This window comes from Anopheles moucheti, chromosome 3 (assembly GCF_943734755.1).
Source record: "Anopheles moucheti chromosome 3, idAnoMoucSN_F20_07, whole genome shotgun sequence".
NCBI classification, from domain to species: Eukaryota; Metazoa; Arthropoda; class Insecta; order Diptera; family Culicidae; genus Anopheles; species Anopheles moucheti.
The window spans coordinates 87,645,092-87,667,801 of record NC_069141.1 but is presented as its reverse complement, the minus strand read 5'-3'; the positions used below and the strand labels follow the sequence as shown (position 1 = coordinate 87,667,801).

Genomic DNA, 22,710 nt, shown 5'->3' with positions numbered 1-22,710 from the left:
TGGAATAGCGCCGGAACACAAATTCGTAAAGCCTCATTATTTTTCGGGGTTGCAATTGAAAATTGGACTGAAAGGGGAACAAAGCAACGTAAAAAAGTGGAGCACCAAAAAACCCATCCATTCATCGGCTGGGTGCTGCCATTGGACAGAAAACCGTTGATGGTTCTCCCCGGTGGCTGCTAAGGATCCGACGACATGCAAATATAATACACATTTTTGTCGCTTACTCACCGGCCCCGTTCTCTTTCCATCGCGCCAAGGGTAATCCCTTGCTAACAGTGTAAGGCGCGAGAAACGATAAAACAAGTGAACCCCTAAACCCCGGTCTATTCTATCGGCGTGTAGACGCTGCTAAACGGTCAAACAGCTCACCGTTTCCTTTCTACTGCGCATGAACGTTGCAATTTTTGCCAACGGGAGTTTTATATCCCCAACAGCACCTTCAACTCTCTCTTTTTCTCTCTACCACATACACACAGGAAACATCAGCACCCAGCTACCGGCGAGTAACGCGAGTTACAAAAAGTGCAAATATCGAGACATATTTGTTCATTCGCAGCTCATATTACTTCATTATTATTATTATTATTATACGAAGAAAATTTTCAGTGCACGAATCGTTGTTGAAAGTGTTAATTCTTCAAAGACTGTCACTTTTAAGACGCATAGAGAGCATGAAAAAGAAAGTAATTCCTTCACTATTCGATACCAATCACACAGCCGATTAATATTAATTCAACGATCAATTCAAACTCATTCCATTTATAGCTCCCCGATTGAGCCCTCCGGATCGGTTAGGTCGCTTAGTATTGATTGGTGAGTTGTGAAGTTATTAATAGTGCGTCGCATACCTCACACGTTAGTGGGTCAAATGTGACAGCCCTAGGGACTGTAGGAAAACGAAAGGACGAAGGCATCTTGATGAAAGGTTGCTATAATAATGCTTGCTAAATGTCAGCCAAGGGAGTCCTCAACCAGGAGTGAAGTTTTATTTCTTGATACAGAAGATCGCATGTTTTTTTACATATTACGCACAAACGTGTGAATAATAATTGTAATTTGTAAATTGGTGCTTTACGTGGAACCTCCTTTAGATATTCTATTACGCGCAACAATTGTAAAGCAGTCGCTAATTCACAAACTAAAAATAAAAATGATATTCGTTTTTCGGTACATCAACCATCTCATATAAACACAATTATCTTGGGCAATCAAAGCTACCATTGAAAACAAAAAAAGATGCGTTTATTTCTAAATCCATACTCAGGCCAATACCCGGCGCGAACTCAATTTGCAAAATTAATCGCTCGGATGCCAGTCGCAGCATCACCGGGCCGCTTCTTACACAACAAAGCACACCCCAAAAGAAGCGCTAATAATAAATTATGCACAAAAAAGTATCCCAACCACCATTTTCACAGCGTGCCTGCAAACGGTGGAGACGCTTGGTGGCTGGTACGTACATAGCGCGCCCGCTTGTGTAATACACGATCCTCTGCGGGCATCGCCCTCGACGAAACTTATTTTAAAAAGGTCCGCATATACAAACGCGTAAAATAAGACATCTTTCGTTCGTTCGTTCGTTCGTTCGCTTCCTTTCGCCACCTCCTTAGACTGGTGCGTAGGGCTTCCGTTTTATTACGACTGCAGCATTACCGGTGGGGGGTGGTAGCGCATACGCAAGTGCTGGTGGAGCTTTCTCGCAACGCGCGGCGAGTAAAGGATAAAGCTACCACGGTGAACTTATTTTTGGATCCCGCGAAGGTGGCAAGCAACCACACGCGCGTAATCAAGCAAAACCGGTACCGATAGAAGGCTCCACCGAAATTGGGCACAGTTTGCGCGTTTGTTTGCTCCTTGCGGTTTGCTTCTTATCATTAACGAATTCCGCTCAAGGTGACAGGGGATACTTTGTGAAGTTCGAGCGTCCGCACGTAAAGGTCGTGCGTAAGTGTGCAATTTCATCGCAAAGCTCCACCAGATACGGGGGGGAGACCTTCATCGCAAAGCACGAAACGCTTCTTCTTGCACGCTCGGTTTGGCGAGAAGTAACATTCCTTTCAATTTTGACCTTGAGCTGCCAGTACAAGAACTCGCACCCAAAAGTTACTTGATCTCGCCCCGTGTGTAGAGCTTTCGTTGCTTTTTGTTTAGTGATGCTGATGCCCCCCTGCTGTGGAAAGTGATTGGGGGAACGGGAGTGTGGGGAGTGTTGTAAATGGGCTAAACAGGACGCATTTCCTTTGGGGCGAACTTCCGCCCAATGGAACTTTTGGGATGCGGGTTGAAAGGAAAACTCGCACACCCTCTCTCCCATGTTTTGCTGCTGCTGCTGCTGCTGCTGTTGGACGATAACAAGAAATTCAAGAGCCGAACAGCAGAGCAACGGGAGTTAAGCCAATAAAGGGAAACTACTTTCAAAGGACGAAGTCCCCAAGCTTATGTCCACACTCACACATACAACACTCGTGTACGCACCAGCAAAGAAGTGAAAGTTTTGTACGCTTTTCCTCCCAAGTCCCACACGTTACACAGCCACACACACACACACACACAAGCATCGCATCATTGCCAGTGCGCGTGTGTGTTTGTGTACTACTTCTTTTTATCTCATTACAGCACAATCTCTGATTCACAGTGTGGAAAACCCACGTCCTACGTAATAGCCTTCAAACCCAGCAGCATCCCACAAGAAAATGAATCTCTCTCGATCTTGCTCTCTTTCTCTCCCTTTTTCGCTATGATACGCCAATACGTGCTCTCTCTCGTTTATTGTTCCCATCTTCACTGTGCGGGCAGTCGTTTCCAGATCGCTTTTCTGTATAACGTATTTAGTGGATTCGATTTGACATTACAGCCAGCTCCAACAAGCGGTACAAAAAGCCTCACAACACGAAGAGATTTTATTGCGTTACAAAGGCCACCTTTTTACAGAGTTGGAGAAGCGTTCGTTCTAAACAACTCTTTCGATGTAGGACCGTCGAAACAGTACAAGTTGAACACACAATTTGTCGTGGGAGTTGGCAGTGTCTGTTTATTTATATCGCTCACACGACCAGGCTGCTCTGTGTGGGCATGATTAAGCTGCTGGAAAAGGGACAAACCTTCTTCGTTTGGAAAAATGGAAGGGGGGCCCAAATAGGGGCCCTCTGGGTTTGGGATCAGATCGCAACGGTAGATACGTTTTATGGATTGAAAAGATAAACAAATGAAGGTTTTAAAACGACCTTCAGCAATCTTCGCCGTTGAATATCAGGGTTTGGCTTCGAAAGAAAAAAAGGGTGTGAAATAGAAATTGCTATTCAAAGAATGACTCTATATACTAATATTTCATGAACATTCTATACAAAAATAGCTGCAGCAATTCCCACGGAAATGGTATCGGAATCATTCATGCTTCACACAGCCATTCTCATGTAAGCGATCTGCAATCTGATGACTGATGGAAGTGAACTAAATAAAGCACACAAAAAAAAACAGCAAATGCAACATCAAACTCATGTTGTCAACGATTCAGAACCGTACAACAGGTGTTGCGGGGTTTTTTTTTTCTCGCGAATTTGCCACTACGCCAAATTCCAGGGAAATAGCTCGGAACAGACAAACAGCGCGATAGGATGATGGGAAAATGGTGGGTGTGTTGCTGGTGGGATTTTCCACGCAACGTTTGTCCTCTTGTTGATAGCGTGTTTAGGTGCAGTATCGACTACTCTTTATGTTGCCGGAGGAACTAAAATGTTCCAGAGAATTGTGGACGGAAACCTTAAACTCGTCGTGAATTCTGAAAAATGATGCCTTGGAAAAATTGAACTGTTTTCATACTACGAGTTTATCAATTTTGTTAAACCAAAATATACATTCATTCAAGAATCCCAAATTAATGATACACTCGGGCAGAATTGGAGCATCATTTCAGACCCCAAAAAAAGCATCATATTACCCTTGTTCTGGCAAAGATGCAAAACAAACCGTCGAAGCGCTATCGGTTTTGGCACCGACACCGTTTCCTGTTGCATTTGCTCAACTCGGTACATTTGAAAATGCAACAGAAAAGATACACCGACCACCAGTGCTGCAACAGATAACCTGCGACGACCGAACGATTATATAGAGCGCCAGAACCCTGGACACTGTTACCACTGCACTGTGTGCAACACACCGAGGGCGGAAGTCGTCTTTTCACGTCGCTGTACGTGTCTGTGGTTCTGGACAATGTCGGACAGCGGATGTACCGCACCACCCTGCTCGCCACCACCACCACCACAGGGAACCAATCGCCACAGGGAACATGCTCCAAACAGCACATGCAACACGGTGTTAAAATTTGGAGCAGAGCCACACCTTATCAAATGGTGGTGAAAGCAAGCTGTAGCCATAACCACTATCGACCGCCACACCGCTACCGGTTGGTCAACATTTGCAGCAAAAGCCATTTTTATCCACACTCATCGCACCGGAAAATCGATTACGCTGTGCACTTTGGAGACAAAATTCAATCTATTACGATGCACGGGGTGAGTGCGCGTGGGTAGACATTTATAAATAAATAACTAAGCAAAGCCGTAGTGGGAAGTGTAAAACGGGAGCCTTTTTATTGCTCGCCCCACATCGGAAGCAATTACGCTTTATTTCAACCGATATTTAAAAGGAATTATTTCCTGAGGGGTATTTTCTACTCTCGCATTTAGCAACAGTGAAGTTAGCTTGACTTATAGAACAGCATAAGGTAAGGTGCCCAAGAATGCCCTATTGGGATGTCCAGTGGAAATTCTTATTGTGAGCTAAATATAGCAATATTCAATTCATTAAAATTGCTATACAACTACAGTAGTACAAACTTTTGAAAACACAATTCAAAACATCTTAACAATATACTTTTATCCTTTAAGATGTACGAGTCTGGCCGTCCCCATCACGAACTATGGCACAAGTGCCATGAAAAGCAAAATTCCATAGGAAAAGTCTTATTTGATGACATTTCCTACAGGCATCATCCATCAGCGTCAGTTCTCATTTGCATATAGTGGTGCAGAGTTATATTTCTTTGCTTTATACACCGCTTTGGTAATGAGAAAAACATGCCACGGTTCCATTACGATTTCATAATGAAGCGAAATGGTTCCGTTTGGAAGGTGGTAACCTGAAACTGAACGGATATGATAGGGAACTCCCGAAGTTCTTTCGAAAATTCTTGGGGTTTCAGGAACATCTGTCCAATATTAGGAAGAATATCTGGAAAATAGACAAACATCCGAGTCAGAAAAGACCTTCCAAAGACCTTTCCATGTGTTGATGTGCATAAAAATAGCAGATTTCCTCGTTATGCTACAGCGACCTGCAATAGCTACGCTTCTAATAACCTTGATTGCACGCTAGTTTGCAACTTATCAGCTTGTGCGTCCTTCAAAAGTATCCTTCTGCTATCAGCAGCATTTTAACGTCACAGTGTCCCCACCGCGTCCCAAGTCCCACCACCACAGCAGCAGCATGCCAAGGACTTCCCCCCCCAAAACCGTACCCCGTGAACCATCCGTTCATCGGTGCTGTTGCTCCGGGGAGTACACCACGGCATCGATAACACACCGTTGCTCCACATGCGCTAGTGTGTATTTGTGTGAGGAGTGTTGCAACAGCGCGAGCGGATAATGCTCTGGATGGACCAGCAGCATCACACACCAGCAAACGCTGTGGTTGCAGGCACCGGATTCGGATGACGGAAGCTTCAAGAGCGAAAGAAATAACGGCAGCCCACGAGAACCATTGCCTTGCACATGGGTTAGTGTGAGTGTAGCGATGAGAAGAGCGGAAAAATCGATATCACCCCCCAAACCCGTGGAAAATGAAACGTTTTTGTGCGTGTGCTTGCGTATTTGCACATGATTGGGTACAAAGATTCGGTTGCTCATATTCGATTTGTATCATCAAAGTAGTCTGTTGTTTCGGGAGCGCTATGTTTCATCCAGGATCAAAACTCCCACCGTGCAAACAATGGGCATTGTGTGTGCGAATGTTAAGTTACTAAGGAAACCACCATCCCTTCAACTTTCCCACCAGGATCTCTCCATCGCTGCACACATACAAACGGTAAACTCGTGTTAAACTCCTTGGTTGTGAAGGAGCAAAGCCCTCCTTTTGATTCTTTGGGCAGGGGTGGAAAAAGGGGATGGCAGGACGACGCGTTTGCGCGCACATTTATTCACAAACACATACACACACACCAGGCACAAAACAGAAAAGATTCGTCTCCCCTTTTCTACGTCTGGTCGTGTATTTTGGCTGCTGTGCGCGTCAAAGCCAGCTAGGGAGGAACGAGGATGGTCGAACGTCAAAACTGCGCACACACACACACACGCGCACACACACACTCACACGCGTGCTTACAGCGAATTTGCACACAACGATACACGCGAATCAATCGTACACTCGGGAGCTCGCGACAAGATCGAAAATTATATTTCATAATTATTTTATCCAGATTTTGGACGATTTTAAACAGAAACAGATAATATTATACTAGATTGCACTTTACTTTGTGCATTGTATTAAAAAAAAAACAAAATTTAACAGCACACAGCAGGCACACACACACACGCTTAGTAAACTCGTTTTTCTCACCACGCTCCAACATCATTGCGAAAAAGTAACGCTCCTTTTCACAACACAATTTTTCATCATCGCTTTTCGACCCCCATTTAGGCGTGCTGTGTACGTGTGCATGTGTGCGTGCGTGTGTGCGTGTGTGTATTTTTTCCACACTTCAACTAGCTTCTTATAAATCCGTATGTCTTATGCATCATTAGCACTTCATCTTTACGCTGCCACACAGCAGGCCGACCGTTAAATCTTCTTCTGCATTCGGGCGTTGATGGACACCCCACCGCACACAACCACACACACAAAGCGATTCTGTTTCCTCTCTTCCCCCCCTTAGAAACGGTTGGGTTCTATTTTCCACGAATTTTCCTTTCTTTTTTAACTGTTGGGAGGGAAATTTGTCACTTAGAAGTCGGTCATCATCATCAACATCACCGCCGTGTATAAGATAAGCGCACGACAAGTGGAACGATGATTCGAACTGTGAAAGGAAAATACGGACACACACATACACACACAAACGGTTCACGTCACGATCGAGAGGGTGTTTTCACGCACGCACGGCACGCTTCGGGGATGAAAAACCAGCCCAACCACAAGCACACTATCAAACCGGAGCACAACACAGCCAAACCTGCGGGCATGTGCCGTGTGAGCAAGGTGTTGCCTTTTTTCCAGATTTGTTTTCACAAGCAACAGTGCAACATCACAGGGGTGGGTGAAAGTGTAGAGCAGGGCATGGATCTGGAAAATCATGAATCACACACGCACGGATGTACGGAACGCACACACCTTCAGCACATGGCTTTTTCGTGTTCGCTGCACGGCAAAAAAAAACACCTGCAACACGGTCTAGGAACAGGCGATGGAGGCAATCCACATTGATTCCGTGCAAAAATTTTCCTCCAAAAAAACACACACGCGCTTACACACAGGCGCGTAACGCACGGAGAAAGCGTTACGTGCGAACGTTACGGGAGGAGGGACAGGCGTTGGTTTAGTTTTTCCACCCACCAAACCCTCCCCTTTTTATGTTTCACTTCCGGTGGGACGTTTTTCCCACCAGGATTGTTACACCCTGACTTTTTCCTCCCCCTTCACCAACGGCACCAAACACGAAACTTCACCGAAAACACGGCACGCGGGGACACTGTAAATGATTCGATACCACACTTCGAATCCGCACCGAAAAAACGGATACGGAACACCAGGAGCCGCCCTTTTTTCGTGCTGGAAGAAAGAAAAAGCTCACCGTCGAACCACCACCCAGAGGAGCTGCTGGTTGAGAAAATTGGTACCATTCGTTCCTGCGCTCATCAACCACACTGGGGACTTTTGGGGCACGGCACAAACCAACAATCACCAGCGGGTCCCCAACAGGCGCACTGAGCAGAGATGAGCACGATGCTCTCACACCCTCACACATACAGGTTTGCTCATTACTCTCGTACTCTCACCGTGGCAAACAGAGGGCCACCCGCTTTTCCAACCCTTGTTTAACGCTCAGCTCAAAACCACTCCACCACTTGCGTTCTGTTCTGTTCCTTTGCAGGGTTGTATGCGTGACCGTGTGCACAATCTCTCGCTCAGTCTCAGTTGTAAATGATAACTTTTATCACACCACTTCACGTTTGGAGTTTTTTGGAGGAAAGTTTTAAAGAACCGCTTATCACAACACGGTGCAAAATAATGTTTTTAACTAATTCCACTCACTTTTTCAAGGATATATTACTCTACATCACTTGCAACAACTACTGAAGTGATCCTAGTTGTCCTCTCCAGGAAAATCGCCTGTTCGACCACACGCTCGTACGGTAGGCAAACGGATGCCGTTTTAATTCAACAAATGTCCTCTCGTGCTGCTCATCCCGTGAGGGGTGCGCGCTCACTCTCTTTCACTAGAAAAAAATCTCCCCCTAATCATCATCTTTTCTCCGGATGTGTCTGGATGCGCTCTTCTCATCTGTATCACACTTTTCTCTCCCGTTGTGGGAAATATTGGAGTAGAGAGATAGTGGCGATACTAATAGGGTACTTTTTCCAGCTTTTTGCAATCATGTCTGGAATTTGTACAGCGGTAGTTGAAGCTAAATAAAACAATTATTTAGAACATTATAGGTCCTGAGGCGCATAGGTCCTGAGTTCTCATTTAAATTGCTTAACATTGGCCACAATTTACATTCTGTCCCACATGACGCATTGACGCAATGTTCCAAACACTATCCACATTGCCTCGAATCATCGCGAGTTGTCTCTGCTCTCACTCACAGCGACGATTCCAAATGCTCACCTGAAACACCGCGTTCACGCTCCCGGAAAACTCGTCCACCATCGTCCGGAAAAGTGAGTTTTCCGCTCATATTTATGGCGCGCGCATGCTCACAACTCACCAAAATTGCAGTGTCACACACCGCTTTTCCACAACCCACAGAGGGACCGGAGAGTGTTAACAGTGGGAAAACAATGCTGGAAGGTGAACGGAAGTACACCACCCTCCTGTACACGCGTACACACACAAACAAGCATTTGAAACTCTCTCCCTCTCTTGAAAGGGAACACCTTTGGATACCTACGCGGATTTTTTTAGCAAAGTAGGCTATCGGTGTGTGCACGCAACTACACAACGCAAATTCACATACACAGTGAACAAAAGACGAAGAATAAAAAAAACAATTCCACAATCTTCACTAACTAAATCCTCCTTCAACAAGCCGGATATCGCATTGCGAGATGCGAGCGTGAAATGAGAAGCGCAAAAACCGGTGCTCACGAACGGAAGTCGAACGGTCGAGGACACATTTGGTGAAGCTCCATATCCGACGGGGGTGTGGCGGAGGGTGAAGGGTATGAGGAGTCTTTTGTGTGCGGGAGTGGAGAGCAAAGGGTGAAGCGGGATGAATCGCATGAACCACAGCAGCAGCAGCAGCACCGAACCGCCTGTCTAGTAAGCTGGGTGGCCCTTATTTCACCCCAGTAGCGCTTAATAGGCACAGTGCGTCACCGTTTTTATCTGCACCAAATAAATATTTAACTAGCAGCGAACAACAGGTCATGGTACATGTTGTAAAACAGCACCACATATTCACACGTGTATTGTTAAATCAAAGCAAATATTATGAATTTTACAAAAAAAAAAAAAACAAACAATCGTACCAAGTATAAAATGACTTATATATTTCAATTTTTTCCTCCCTTGCGTTTATTAGATACTTTTGGCCTTTTGTTCTGTATGCTCTTCCCAAACAGACGATCCATCTGGTTGCATTATTGCCCTGCCAACTACTCAAGTTACGGCACAACAATAGAAACAAGCGCAGCAATCCTCAACACCTTCACCACGGTTCACGGTGACGTGCCTTCCGTTCGTCCGCTGCATCCCGGCCGTCTCCGGTGAACGGAATTCCGATTTGATTTCACCCTATTTTGATTCACTATCAACACAATTGCAGCAGCATCATAGCATTTCGTCAGCCCAATGGATATGGTGTGCGCACATTATGTAGGCTGTAAGCTGCAGAAGCGGTTCCCCAGGGGAGGTCATTCACATGCCCCCGGAGGGCGTGATGTGATCGTAAAAAATATTCACCTCTTGGGGAAATGTGCTGTAGGTACAAATTACTGTTTATTTAATCGAGCGGAACAAAATGTAATATTTTAGTGTTTATATTCATTAAAGTAAACAATTTTCTTCAATAATGATAATTTTAATAATAATGATAATAATGAACAGAGTGCGGATGTCAAGGGTTTTAAAAAGTATACAAGTCTTGCAAAACAATCTGTAAATTATGGATTATTATAAGAAATCTTTACCATCGGGCAATCAGATATGTTCTGATGAGATTCGATCTTCTATGTATGAAACCAATGATCGTGTTACAAGACGATCAAAGCGCCCCCAACAAACCAAGTTGTTAAACAAGTTACAAAAGCAACGATTGACGAGAATCTTCAACGGAAGAATCACTGTCCATGGGGTCTTATTAGCTCATGTGTAATTAATTTGCTTGCGTTCCCATTTGTACGGTAAATGATCAAGATCTGCAATGATTACGTAATTCGCGTAATTACAAGAATGCACCGACCGCATAGATTGGTCTGCACGTTTGCATATTAATTTCCCGCAGCACATTCCGTGGCCGTACCAAAAGGGAAGAATGATATGTACGCAATGCACATGTTCCGAAAGGAGATATTTATTATGAATTTGGTGCAATGTTACATTAAATTGATACTAATATTCATTACATTACTGTTTGTAATGATAGTGTGATTGTAAAATTAAAATGAAAGTTACTTCGCTATTAAACCGCGAGCTACTGCACACAGATAAATAAAATACAATCAACCGCGACAGAAGAGACAGCGTCCGTGCAGTAGGTAATTAGATCAATATTAGAACAATCAGCGTGTTTGTTGCGCGAAGGTTAAACGAAAGTACGCGCAACCGGGACCGGCGTGCAGTGCGCGCGCGACCCCTTGGATGACGCGGCTTTCCCGCTTCCTACTGTAGGACAGTGTGTGAGTGTTTGAGAGCATCATGAGATAAGCAAATGGCCCTTCCGTCGCGGATGCACACGGTGGCCTTACTTCCTCGCGGTTTGCGACCGTTGATGCCGTCTGCCGCGTACAGCATAAGTACCGCAAATGGCGACAAGTTCCACCGATCGTGCCGACCATACCAGGGAGGTGCCATCTGGCAGGTCTGCTGGCGGGCAAACATAAACAGGCGTAGATTGGATGTTACAATTTACCGCGTGTTACAATGTTTGTTGAGCGATGGAACATCTATTTTTTCTATGCCCAAAAAGAAAAACACACCCAAACGTAAACTCCAATCGGATCTGCTTTAAACCATTTTCCCCACGCCACGCACTAAAACATGGCTTATCATCAGTATCGTATAAAACGGTACGAAAGAAGCACTACTACGGCAGCACCACCATGAGCCACACGGCCCTTGTTTTGGGCGTTGAAAATTGTTCCACCGGAGGACGGATCGGTTTTTATTTTGGTCTAAAACGGTGCGGGCCACATAAAGTCGGCAATGCGGCAACTCTTGTTCATTTCCCCGGCAGCCGGTGCCGAATTTGTGAATCAAATCAGGGGGAAGTTCCACCGGGCGGCTCGGTTCGTACGATTCATAAAGACGACCCATAAAGAAGAAAAAGAACTATTCTGATTTTGCCTTCATCCAACGCAGAAAGTGGCTGTTCCATAAACGGTGGGAGCTTTCAGCAACACACAATGCGGAGAGAAAGCTGGATTGATGTACGGTGTGAGGAATAGAAAAAGTGTGTCTAAGAGTGCCAGGTCCACCCAGATGCAGCGGTGCGGGAGATTTTGCCTTTGGGGAGATGCTATGAAGTGCTATGGAGGTGGTTTTTGTTCATTGGAAACGCTACAGACACAGTATACTTCAGTCAACTAAGCACGAAATTATCGAGCCCTTATAACATGAACGCGAAATGTGGTAGCATCTGAATCAATAAAATTGTAACGAGTTATCGCGCTTCGTTTTATCTGGCAACCAGTTTTATAAAAGCACCTATTAAGAGCCTGATATCGATTGAAAGATAAACTAGATATGATCACTACCCGCAAGACTGTGACAAGCTTTGCAACGGTGAATGAGTCAACTTACTAAACAAACCCCGCCGTTTACTGGAATGCATATTTACAAACATTGGAATGCTCTTGAGACGCGTGAAGAGCGGCGCAGAATTTATGCACAGTTTTAACCTAATTAGCTAAGTATTCCTTATCTCTAGACAAATTTTACGACACTACTTAGAAACAATGGAGGCGCATAACATCAACAGGTTAGAGACACGTTGAAAAATGACCTCTAAAGCCTCTGCACAGCAAGCAAGCGGGCTCGTAAAACACGGGGCGCTAGAAATTTATACTTCACTAGAAATTATGCGAAATGTGTTTTCTGTCAAACTATCTTTCTGTGCCACAATTGTGGAGGAACACTTGGGCGACAGAGGATTAAACTGTGGCATCCCTGATCTCCCATTTCTTCAGTCCCATTATTCAACTTTCTGCATAATCTGCGATAGAAAAGAGCTTACTACTAGGCTTATGTTTTGTCTCATCCGCAAATCTGGTACCCTTCGGTTGGATTACGCCCAAATTCTCGGCTGAAAAACACCACCCTGAGTGGATAGTGGATGTACGGGGCAGTTGAGACAACCTTTGTTTGGAATTCTGTCGGTGTACACCGGCCGTCAGGATGCGAGCAGAAAAGCCATTCTCTCCGTTGAAACGATCATTTGATTGCGGAAAAATCAGTCCAAAGCACATGCAACAAGCTGTAGCGCATGCAGCGGAATGATATTTCGACCCCCGTTTTTGTGCGTAACACCCCGTTGAATGATGAAAAACACATTACGGATGGATGTGGAATGGTGCCAAACACTTGCTCACTGTGCCGGCATGGAAAGTGATTTTCCGGTTAGCTTAGGGCTCGGTTTTAGCTCAAACGATTAAAGTCTTCGGGGGTTTTTGCGAGTACGAATTGCAATCGGTACAGAGCATCAGAATGTGTGCCGTGTTGTTTTAATCGATGGAATCGCCGCTAAACAACTGCCAAATAGCGCAACAATTCTTTACCATTTTTCTTTCCTGGGGAGGCCGATTTTCACCAGACAGCTATGGTTTTCAACAAGTCCTAAAGGCAGACCCGCTTAAAGAACACACTCACATATCGGCAAGAACGGAAAAAACTCCATCGTCGGCTGCAGCGTGTCAAATGCCGCAGGATGAAATTGATATCTGTCTACCGGTACGATGCCCGACGACAAGCCCCACAACGAACAGCAACTAACAAAAGAGGCAAACATGCAAAACGCCAAAAGGAAACGAACTCCAAACGGGTTGTTTGATGCGCTGGACGGAATTCCTGCAGCAACTTGTGGCGGTACAATCTGCCGGTGCACTTTGCAACATGTCTGATGTGATGCATTCTAACCACCCAGCAAACAGGGAGGAATCGAGAGAGCAATGGTGCGATGGGAAGGGGGCAAGTATACGTACGGACGTGAACCAGTTCGTTTAGTCAGCCGGCCAAGATCAACATGTAGATGGATTGATTTGTTTGGCATACTTGCTGGTTTACCGCCCGGGCGTGGGGTTCACCATCGATCGCGATTTGCTCGAAACATTAAACAAACAAATGGAACTTCAATAAATACGGGCAATCGGCCACCAGCGTCATGCAGCGCAGCAAAACATCTAAGCGATCTGAAACGGTTGTCGGATGGACGAGCAGAATATATTTTGCAGTTTTCGTTAGTTTGTGTATGTGTCAAGAAACATCAAAGAAAAAAATTTAAAAAAAATCAAATTATTATATCAAATTATCTCGGTGACACTAGGAACAAAAACATCAAGAATGTGCGAATAATCCCAATTGGGTTAAATACCGACAGTGCTCGGCCACATGGTCACATGCAGAGAAGTTGATGGTCTACCTCTTGTTCCAATCGATATAAACCACTCATACTAGAATTCGCTTCTTTTAAGCTGAGAAAATGATAACAAGGAATGGATTCATTCTTTGGCTCAAAGGACGTGAATAGATATAGAGTTCATAATTTCTGAAAAAGTAGAGAAAAGTTGTAGCTTCTGGTGGACAATTCTTCGAATAAACGCTTTGTAATTAAATAAACACCAAAACCCATATTTACCAACAAAGTTGAATTTGTGTTTAATATATCAAACGAAAAACCTTTAAGCTGAAAAACGTCGAGCCATCCGCCTGTTTACCTTACACAGTTTGAATAAATAAATAGCACATAACTTCGTGAAACGTTATCGACACTGATTGAACACAGACAAAAGTTGATTTTACCATATCTACATGTCAACGAAAAACAGATCAATACCGACAATCATCGATATCATGATTCCGGCAATCTTCTCACTGCCAAAACTGAAACGACATATACATATTGCAACATACAAGACGAAAAAGTAATCCCCCATATGGACAACACATTACAGATAAGACCCCATCCTTTCGAACGCTTTCCCTTACGCGCCAATTTCAGTGGCCCAATTTCATTACAAAGCGATATGAATACACATCGTAATCATAATCGTGCGCATAAAGTAATGATAACATAAATTTACCTTCGTTTACCGCTGATAATACCGACGGCGGATTAGGATACACCGTTGGGGTCCTGCACCGAGGTAGGTAGAATTGTTTAAAACCATTCAAATAAACCCTGTAGGGTATAGCAAGTTTTAGTGCTTTAATAAATCAGTGCTCCAATTACGTATACGCCTCAGAATACACTTATGAATATTGGAGGTTCATTGTACGTTCTCAACACACGTGCAGAACTGAGCGACATTTATCTCGTACCACCCTATACCATCGTAGATCGATTATGGTTTTACAAACCTCATACTCCGTCCTCCGTAGTGGGTTGTAGATTTCATTTCAAAACATGCACACTTTTCCCGGTAGGGTGAAAACATGTAACTAGAGCCAGACCAACTCTCGGGTGGTTGAATATCGGGGAAACATTGCGAATGGGGACCCATTCCTTCTTATCTCTCGATACGTTCAGCCGGTACGCGAACACTCTTCTAGCTCATTTTATGAAAACAGATATCAGCAGCAGAACAGAGCTTTCGCACCGCATCGTACCGCGAAGGACGTGCAAGATGTTAAACGATATGGCTTAGTAAATAGTGGTACCGCAAACCACGGGCAAACGACTTACCCAGCAGCAGCAGCTTAATGTCCTTGGCCGCCTGAATGCCATCCTCCTTCAGGTTGCGCTCGATCTGCTTCGACCGGGCGATGGCGGCCCGTTCCTCTGCCGATGACGTGCAGCCCATTTTGCTTTGTTTTAAACTTTGGTCACTTCGGTGCTGGTGCTTTGGTTCGCGGGTTGGTGAAACGTGCGAATTGTTTTCTTGTCGTTTTAGACAACCACAAGGACAAAAGGATCTTTTCCACAATGGATGGTTAAAGGATGAAAGAAGCTTCGGTTCTGCTTTGCAACTATCGCGTTTATAGGTTTGTTAAACTTGTTGAGCATTAAAAAACACTAAAGTATTAAAATATAATCTTCACTTTAAGAACGGTTTCTGCTTTCACACTTTTCTCGCACACGTGTAAACCATCGCGCGGAAGCAGATGCTTTTACTCTTTGTCTTCTCTTCTTGCACACCGGTAATCTTATTTATTTATCATCTTTTCGCACGATTTCCACCCATCACCCTGCACTGCGAAAGTGGGTGGTTTCGAAGTTTTCGCAATTTTAACCACGCAAACTGCTACAAAACAACCATTAATGGTTAGCATTCAGGTTGTTTTAAAAGGTTTGCATCCAATAAAGCTGACCAAATGATCATTTGCAAGACACAACACTAAGGGAGCAAACCCTTCTCAAGCACAGCAATACATTCGGTATGGTCCCCGTGAAGCTGGAAAATAGAGAGAGGACAGTAAAAACCATTAGAATCTGTGGTGGAGTTTATTATACGGTGTATGAATAAGTTGTGTGCGAATGTGGACGGAACTTAACAATAACATTCTATGTTGAGAAAACAATTATTGGACGAATGTTCTGTTAGCTCAAAAACATTTAAAATAGCTTGATCATATTACAACACAACAATCCAGTTACAAATTTTAATAAACCCAACAAATGTGTCGCCGAACTTATTCCTCCCCTCAAGTACATGTGGTTCTGTTACAACACCAGGCGGTATGTGGTCGATACGAATAGAGGACAGCTCCCAGAGAGTTCATTCGGACACAAGAGTACCAACCGTGGGTGTTTGATATTAGATCGTTTTTCCTCATTTCTTACGGCCTTTCTTCGTCAACTTCACAGCAGTTTCGTCATTAGCCGGTTGTGGTGGTATTTCGTATTCTGATCACTAATTGCATTTTATGTCCAAAGCCATCTAGCAGTCGGGGAGTAGCGCTTTTTTCATGGTGCTGGAAGCTGCTTATCTTTTGTCATATTATCGGGCATGTACCAGTTGACTGGGGTATACAAAGAATGGCAAAAATGATACATTTAAAAAAGATAATTTAGCATTTTGCCGTTTCTAACGCTGCATGAATGTTTGAACAAGTGTTTCACAGCAAGAGAACTGTTTAATTTCTATGCTTTACTGGAGAGTAGGGATTCATCAACCAGCCTACTAAGCTTCTCTTACCTTATCCCCATCAGAACATTCATATTATCACGATGTTTGTCGTTAAGTAACGTAATGAGGTTACTTTTGCAGTCAATCAGTGCAGCTGATGCATTTTGTCGGAGAGCTAGGGAAAAACAAATCGTGCCCATGCTTCATCACCGTTCGCAACTGCATCGATGGCCACGTGGAGTGTACGCCCACCGGCAGGAAAGCTGGGTCAAGAAATAGACGAAGCAAAATGCTAATCACCAACTCTCCAGTGCACGCAGCGAGGTTTGATTTGTTCTCACGACAATTAGCCTTGATTCGCGCGATTGAATCATTCTCACGATTAGTGAACGACGAACCGAGAATGTGGTAGGGAGGCTGTTGCATGTGCAGCAGATTCTCTACCCCACTTTTTTCGCTAACTCCCATCCCAGCCCGGACGGGTTAATCTATCGGTTAACCTTCACGGTTTGCGCACGCCAGAATGTTACATCCGCCTACCTCCCAGCGCGCAATTGTTTTTCCTTTGATGAGCACGAAATATAAAACAAATCGTTTGCCAAAACTTTGTTTTGAACTCCTGTTCTAAAACGTGAACGGAAACAAAAAATAGTCCTATGAAAGTTGAACCAAACCGGAAATGCAAACGCACCATACGGTGGGAAACTGTGGACAGATACTGTAGCAACATCAGATGCATTCTCGAGACACTCTACGGGGGGAAAAACAGTCGCATGTTACACTATTCAGATATGTTTTACCTTGCTCTTCTCGATGTTCCACGATCCGATACGGCAGCAAACTCACTATATTTCCACCTAAACACGCACTTCACGCCTGCATTTCAGCATCGATGCATAAAAAGAACACTTTTCACCTTTAAAAGACACGCAAATGCAATCGCATTCACAGGCCGATCGTTTGTTTATGTCTTTCCTCAAAACTCATTACGATGTCTCAAATCGACGAGTTTTTGGTTTGTTATGTTATGTTTGCTGGTGGCCCGGGAGAAAGAGTTAAACTGATAACAAGACGGTTACATTTCAAAACTCACGGTTTTTCAGCAGAGTTCTCATGCCTCAATTCCAAGCACTGCTAAAACTCGTTTACCTGAGAATGTGCAGCGGACAAATAGTTTGGCATGCGGTGTTTGAAAACAGCACAAGGGTGACGGACGAAGCAACATCCCAGGCTGCAAAGAACCCGCGAAAAGACCGATTCTTTGTGTTTATACTACTAGCTAGCGAGTTCATTTGTTTGAAAATCGGTTGTATGGCATATTATGTGAAAATTCAACGTTAAATTGTACTTACACTGTATTGCATAATTTATTGTACAAGTTTTATGCACAATCAGACGATTTTTCAACATTTTTTTTTATTAAAGCCAACGACTGTGTGTATTGCTATTGCTGATGTTGGTAACTTTCGTTAAATCTACTCCAGCTGATCGTGAACAAATTACAAGTTTTCATCGAAGTAATACGTTTCTTTCAGGAATAGGTAAAGTTAAACGATTAAGCAGATGTTTATTTAAGTTTCCGAAAGCAATAAAATTAATTAATTCAACTACAATTAGAAAGCAACAAATATGAATTTTAATTTGGCAACCCTCGATTTGGTGTGTTGCATACAACTGTCAACAAGCTGCCTGACAACCGAGAGTAGCTATGGTGCAGCCTGGCAGTCGCGTATATTTAAACAGCCCATCCAAGGAAGTGAAAAGACGTAATTGTCCGTGAGCTATCGAATTGAAAACATTTCTGCCCGAAAAGCCAAAACACACAAGTTTACTACAAGGAGTCGCTGCCGAAGTTTGATCATCCAAGAGTGCATCGGAGAGTGAATTGGTGTTGAAATTTTGGTGTAATTCAATCGTCGATTCGTGCTATTTAATTCCATTATGGCCACGTCATTTGCAAACTTTTCGTTCGATCGACTATCGCAACAAATGGGTGCAAAATTGTAAGTACATATACTCTTAATCACCCACGGTCAGGTGTAAAATGTAAATGAGAGAAAGATCTGGAATGGAATGAGAGCGCACGTTGGTATCGTGTGTTTCAATCCGTTTCGATCATCTGCCCTAATCAATTTGACCCTCCGTCTGGATAGCCTTGTCAAGGTCTTGTGATCTCAAGGGTGGAGCTATGTTTGCAGAATGTAGCGTACATAAACAATGTCACTGAGTTGTCGTCTATTTCCGCGTTTCTTTTCACAGGGATCCAAATCTGCGCCAACATTTGTCCAAGGTGTACGGATGTTTAGCTGCAACTTGCAGTATGGCCACCGTTGGGTCGTTGATCCACCTGTCGGGCATTTGGGAGGCGGGTTTGCTGAGCGCCTTCGCCTCGCTTGGACTCATCCTTGGGATGGTTTTCACACCAGACAATGGCAAAAATTTGGTTACGCGCTTCAGCATGCTGATGGGAATTGGACTCTTCACCGGCCATTCGTTGGGATTGCTGCTCGAGCAGGTTATTTACATGAATCCGGCCATCGTCGTAACGGCGCTTATCGGCACAACGACCATCTTTACCTGCCTAACAGCGTCCGCGTTCTTCGCTAAGCGCGGCAAATACCTGTACCTCGGCGGCATTCTTATGAGCGCCCTCAGCACGATGGCTCTCATCAACCTTGGAAACCTATTCTTCCGCTCGTACATCGTGCAAGACGTAAGTAAACGTGCCTAAAACCCCATCCCATCCATCACCCTTTTCGCAGACACATCTGTTTGGTTCCCGATGGTAAATAATTGAAGCACCTTAAACAAAAGCATATGCGTCATCGTTCTGGACGATTGCTTTCTTCAGCCTCTTGCCTGAAATAGTAAAGCAAAGTTTTGTGTATGTGCCCTACACGTCGCAATTGGAAAGCACCACGTCATGTTTACAAACCAGCTGACGCAACAATGTATCTCATTTCTGGATCTTACTAGGAGCTGTGTCAACAATCGCTTTTTCGATTGCTTCCGCTATTTGTATCATCATTAGTGTCGTTTGTTTTTTGCCACGAAGGAATTTGTTTGTTCATAGGATGCAGATCGTGATATTTGAGTTAAAAGAAAAATTATGTTTTCTCCAGAACTAGAAACGAAATAATTGTATACATGACTAATTGTTCACGTCCTTTTAGATTTCCCTCTACCTCGGACTGATCGTGATGGCTGGCTTTGTTCTGTTCGATACGCAAATGATTATGGAAAAGCATCACATGGGTAACAAAGACTTCATCGGACATTCCCTGGACCTGTTCTACGATGTGATCAGCATTTTCCGCCGTCTGCTGGTTATACTTGCCCAGCGTGAGGATAACAATGAGCGCAGGAAGCGAAAGAACTAAAAACCACCAATCATCGAAGCCCCGATAGAACATGGTCCACAACCTACTTTCTCGCCTAAGTTATATGGGCCAGTTAATTTGTATATCTTGCACTGCCTTGCCAAAAAAGTGACAGGCAGCTGTGGGGATATGATTGTTGTGTAATTGTTTGGCTTTAAATTAATTGATGCTTCGTTTAAGCTTTCGCAATATAATTTTGGTAAATTGAATGCAAACAGTAATTTAATAAGACGGAATTGAGCGATATTGATGTAGTTTTGAGATCAACATAAGCTTTAACCTTGAATTTTTTTGGTTTGGTGATCACATGGATCAATTAAAAATGTGTTAAACAGAAAGATGAGTTCTTATGAAACGGTGAAGCTATATTACGTACACGTTTTAGCAACAATACATACCCGTAAAATTCACATACTCATTCGTTAGTGTGGCAAAAGAGTTATTGTTGGTGAATATTGTTGGTGCACTTTTCAGCTGATTTACTTTTGGGCAAAGTTCATCTCCATCAGTCATTGTGCGACCTGGTACGGTATTTACCAATGTTTGCGTGCACCATCCTTTTCAATCACGGCTCTTTGGAGATGCAGTCAAAGTCAGCATTGTTTCCCACCTTTTCAATGGCGTCAGGGATCCAAATAATTAGGGAACGTGCTCAAGGTGTGGAGTATTTGTAACTTTTCAAGGGCAAACTTACTGGTGGAAGAGTTCGTATATTCCAATCAGTGTTGGATCATAATAGATGTAAGTTAATGTTGTTCGATGGAATCCACTCATGGATTAATAAAATATTTTACTAATTTCAAAGTGTGTGGTGTTGTTGTGGTGTGTTGTTGCGGAAAGAAAATTTCGTCAATGTACCGATGATTAATTTTAGATAAAAGATAAATTTAGCATTTCGAATCCGGTTCTATTTAAGCCTACGTGTTGTTGTATCCAGCAAGGCAACTACGTCGTTATGAATATCTATCTTTGGACTGCATGGATGTAACAGGTCATCATAACTAATCGTACACTATACGTATACAACTGTAACCATCGTTCTTTTTTATTATTTTTACAAACAACGTTCTCTCTCCTCAAGCGAAATCGCTGCAAAGTCAAAAGGATAAACGAACGCGTCACTCTTGATTAGCGTGTTGCGGATATCAGTATGTTATAGATAGCAGTGAAGATTGTGATAGATTAGGTAATAGCAGTAGCAGTAGTAGTAGGAGCAAATCACTTATATTTCACCATCAGTTCTCCGGTAACATCAATATGGATTTTTTTTTTAATTTTTTTTTTCGTTTTGTTTCTATTGCCCCAGTAATAAGCTCGGCATGTATTGGAGGAGGAGGAGGAGAATGGAACAAACCAATATTTTTGGGAAGAAAACTGTTTTAACATTTCGACGTGGAATGGTTTGTAAAAATGGTTCCCGCTCCCGCGTGCGCACCGATGTCCAGAAAGGAAGGATATGGACTGTTCGTATCATATGCATTGCTCCATCAACTATAGCTTCCGACAGGCAACATGCCTCCTTTTCACGCTTTAGAGACCCATTTACTTGCCGGCATCATTCATCGTTTTCGGAAGGCTGAGCAGCGAGTTTATTAGCTCGGAGTTACGTTTCGCGTACGGTGCCCTCGGGACAACGGCTATCGGTTGTCGATGTTCGTAGCTGCACGGCCTACATGGTGGGAAGCTGGTCAGATCGTTCAAGAAATCAGTCGACTGATCAGCAAGCCATTCGGCAAGTTGACGGATATAGAGCTGAGAAAGAATGAAAAGGATACGTTCGTTATATTGAACATTGTCAGTATGCATAAAATTTTAGCATTAATACTATTACTAAGATAGCTCTTGGCAAGGGAAGTACTCCACTAACTTCTAACACTCTTTTAGGCAGTTCTCATTCACAAGAGTTTTTAAATTATCCACGATTTGGACACGAATTCACAAGTCAAGCTGCCACATTGTTTCGAAAGCTTTCTATCACACCAGCTCTGTTATCTGTTTTAACAGACGCCCTTTCAACCTTCAAAACTCACTTCTTTATCCAAATCCCGGTCATCTTCAAACGCTGGCAGGGCAGTGCTCGCCCTGAGCCACAGACAAACGAGCAGAACACATGCTGCACCGATTTTAGCCATCGCAACAGAATGAATTGAATTAAAATAACTGAAACCGTTTGTATCCTTTCTGCGTTGTCTTAATCCTGCTAGATATCCGCTATTGGTAGGCTCCACAGGTTTGTCTGTTGCGTTGGTACTGCAAGAACTGATGGTATCAATCGGTTTGATACCACGTTTATATAGGACCGTACTGGCATCTGGCGTTATCCTACGCATCTGGCACGTCTGCCCCCGACGCATCCAATTTCTTCCACCACCCAGTGTCCTTCATTAAGGTCCTGTGCCGAATAGATTCTACACAGCCAATATACAGCGAATACCAGTCGAAACCGACTCGTCAACAAGTCGTAGAAATCCTGCTGTGAGCGCGCAAATTTTATTGCTATGCTACGGGGCCGTAAGATATTGTGTTTGCCTGTAGGTAATTTCCTAGCGCTCATCTAGCGTTGTCAATTGCAGGCACATCGTTTCGTCCTGAAGGTAAGGGCGGTAAAAGG

The 22,710-nt window shown here is 43.7% G+C and overlaps 3 protein-coding genes across 3 annotated transcripts in view; 1 reads left to right on the top strand and 2 right to left on the bottom strand.

Moving 5' to 3' along the window:
* The window catches only part of LOC128302329 (G protein alpha o subunit), a 51,496-nt gene extending 36,034 nt beyond the window's left edge, over positions 1 to 15,462 (bottom strand). Inside the window, exon 1 of the mRNA XM_053039126.1 lies at positions 15,336 to 15,462. Coding sequence (XP_052895086.1) covers positions 15,336 to 15,453 — 118 coding nt within the window. The 5' untranslated portion in view covers positions 15,454 to 15,462. The remainder of the gene's footprint in view (positions 1 to 15,335) is intronic.
* A 3,017-nt stretch (positions 15,463 to 18,479) lies between these two features.
* On the top strand, positions 18,480 to 20,892 carry LOC128301265 (bax inhibitor 1). The gene is made up of 3 exons (XM_053037653.1): positions 18,480 to 18,722; positions 18,979 to 19,432; positions 19,893 to 20,892. The coding sequence occupies exons 1-3, from the start codon at positions 18,661 to 18,663 to the stop codon at positions 20,097 to 20,099; spliced, it is 723 nt and encodes a 240-aa protein (XP_052893613.1). The 5' UTR covers positions 18,480 to 18,660; the 3' UTR covers positions 20,100 to 20,892.
* Positions 20,893 to 21,155: 263 nt separating this feature from the next.
* Positions 21,156 to 22,337, bottom strand: LOC128303781 (protein PDF). The gene is made up of 2 exons (XM_053040842.1): positions 22,130 to 22,337; positions 21,156 to 21,851 (listed from the first exon to the last, which is right to left on the bottom strand). Exons 1-2 carry the CDS (start codon positions 22,229 to 22,231, stop codon positions 21,642 to 21,644), a joined length of 312 nt encoding a protein of 103 aa, XP_052896802.1. The 5' UTR covers positions 22,232 to 22,337; the 3' UTR covers positions 21,156 to 21,641.
* Positions 22,338 to 22,710: the final 373 nt, after the last annotated feature.

Bases quoted from the DNA above. Each gene is read 5' to 3' on its own strand.
- LOC128301265 (XM_053037653.1), top strand. From the start codon at position 18,661: ATGGCCACGTCATTTGCAAACTTTTCGTTCGATCGACTATCGCAACAA. The intron at 18,723-18,978 runs GTAAGTACATAT...TTCTTTTCACAG, and splicing joins CAACAAATGGGTGCAAAATT to GGATCCAAATCTGCGCCAAC. The intron at 19,433-19,892 runs GTAAGTAAACGT...ACGTCCTTTTAG, and splicing joins GCTCGTACATCGTGCAAGAC to ATTTCCCTCTACCTCGGACT.
- LOC128303781 (XM_053040842.1), bottom strand. From the start codon at position 22,231: ATGGCTAAAATCGGTGCAGCATGTGTTCTGCTCGTTTGTCTGTGGCTC. The intron at 21,852-22,129 runs GTGAGTTTTGAA...ATTCTTTCTCAG, and splicing joins ACCGGGATTTGGATAAAGAA to CTCTATATCCGTCAACTTGC.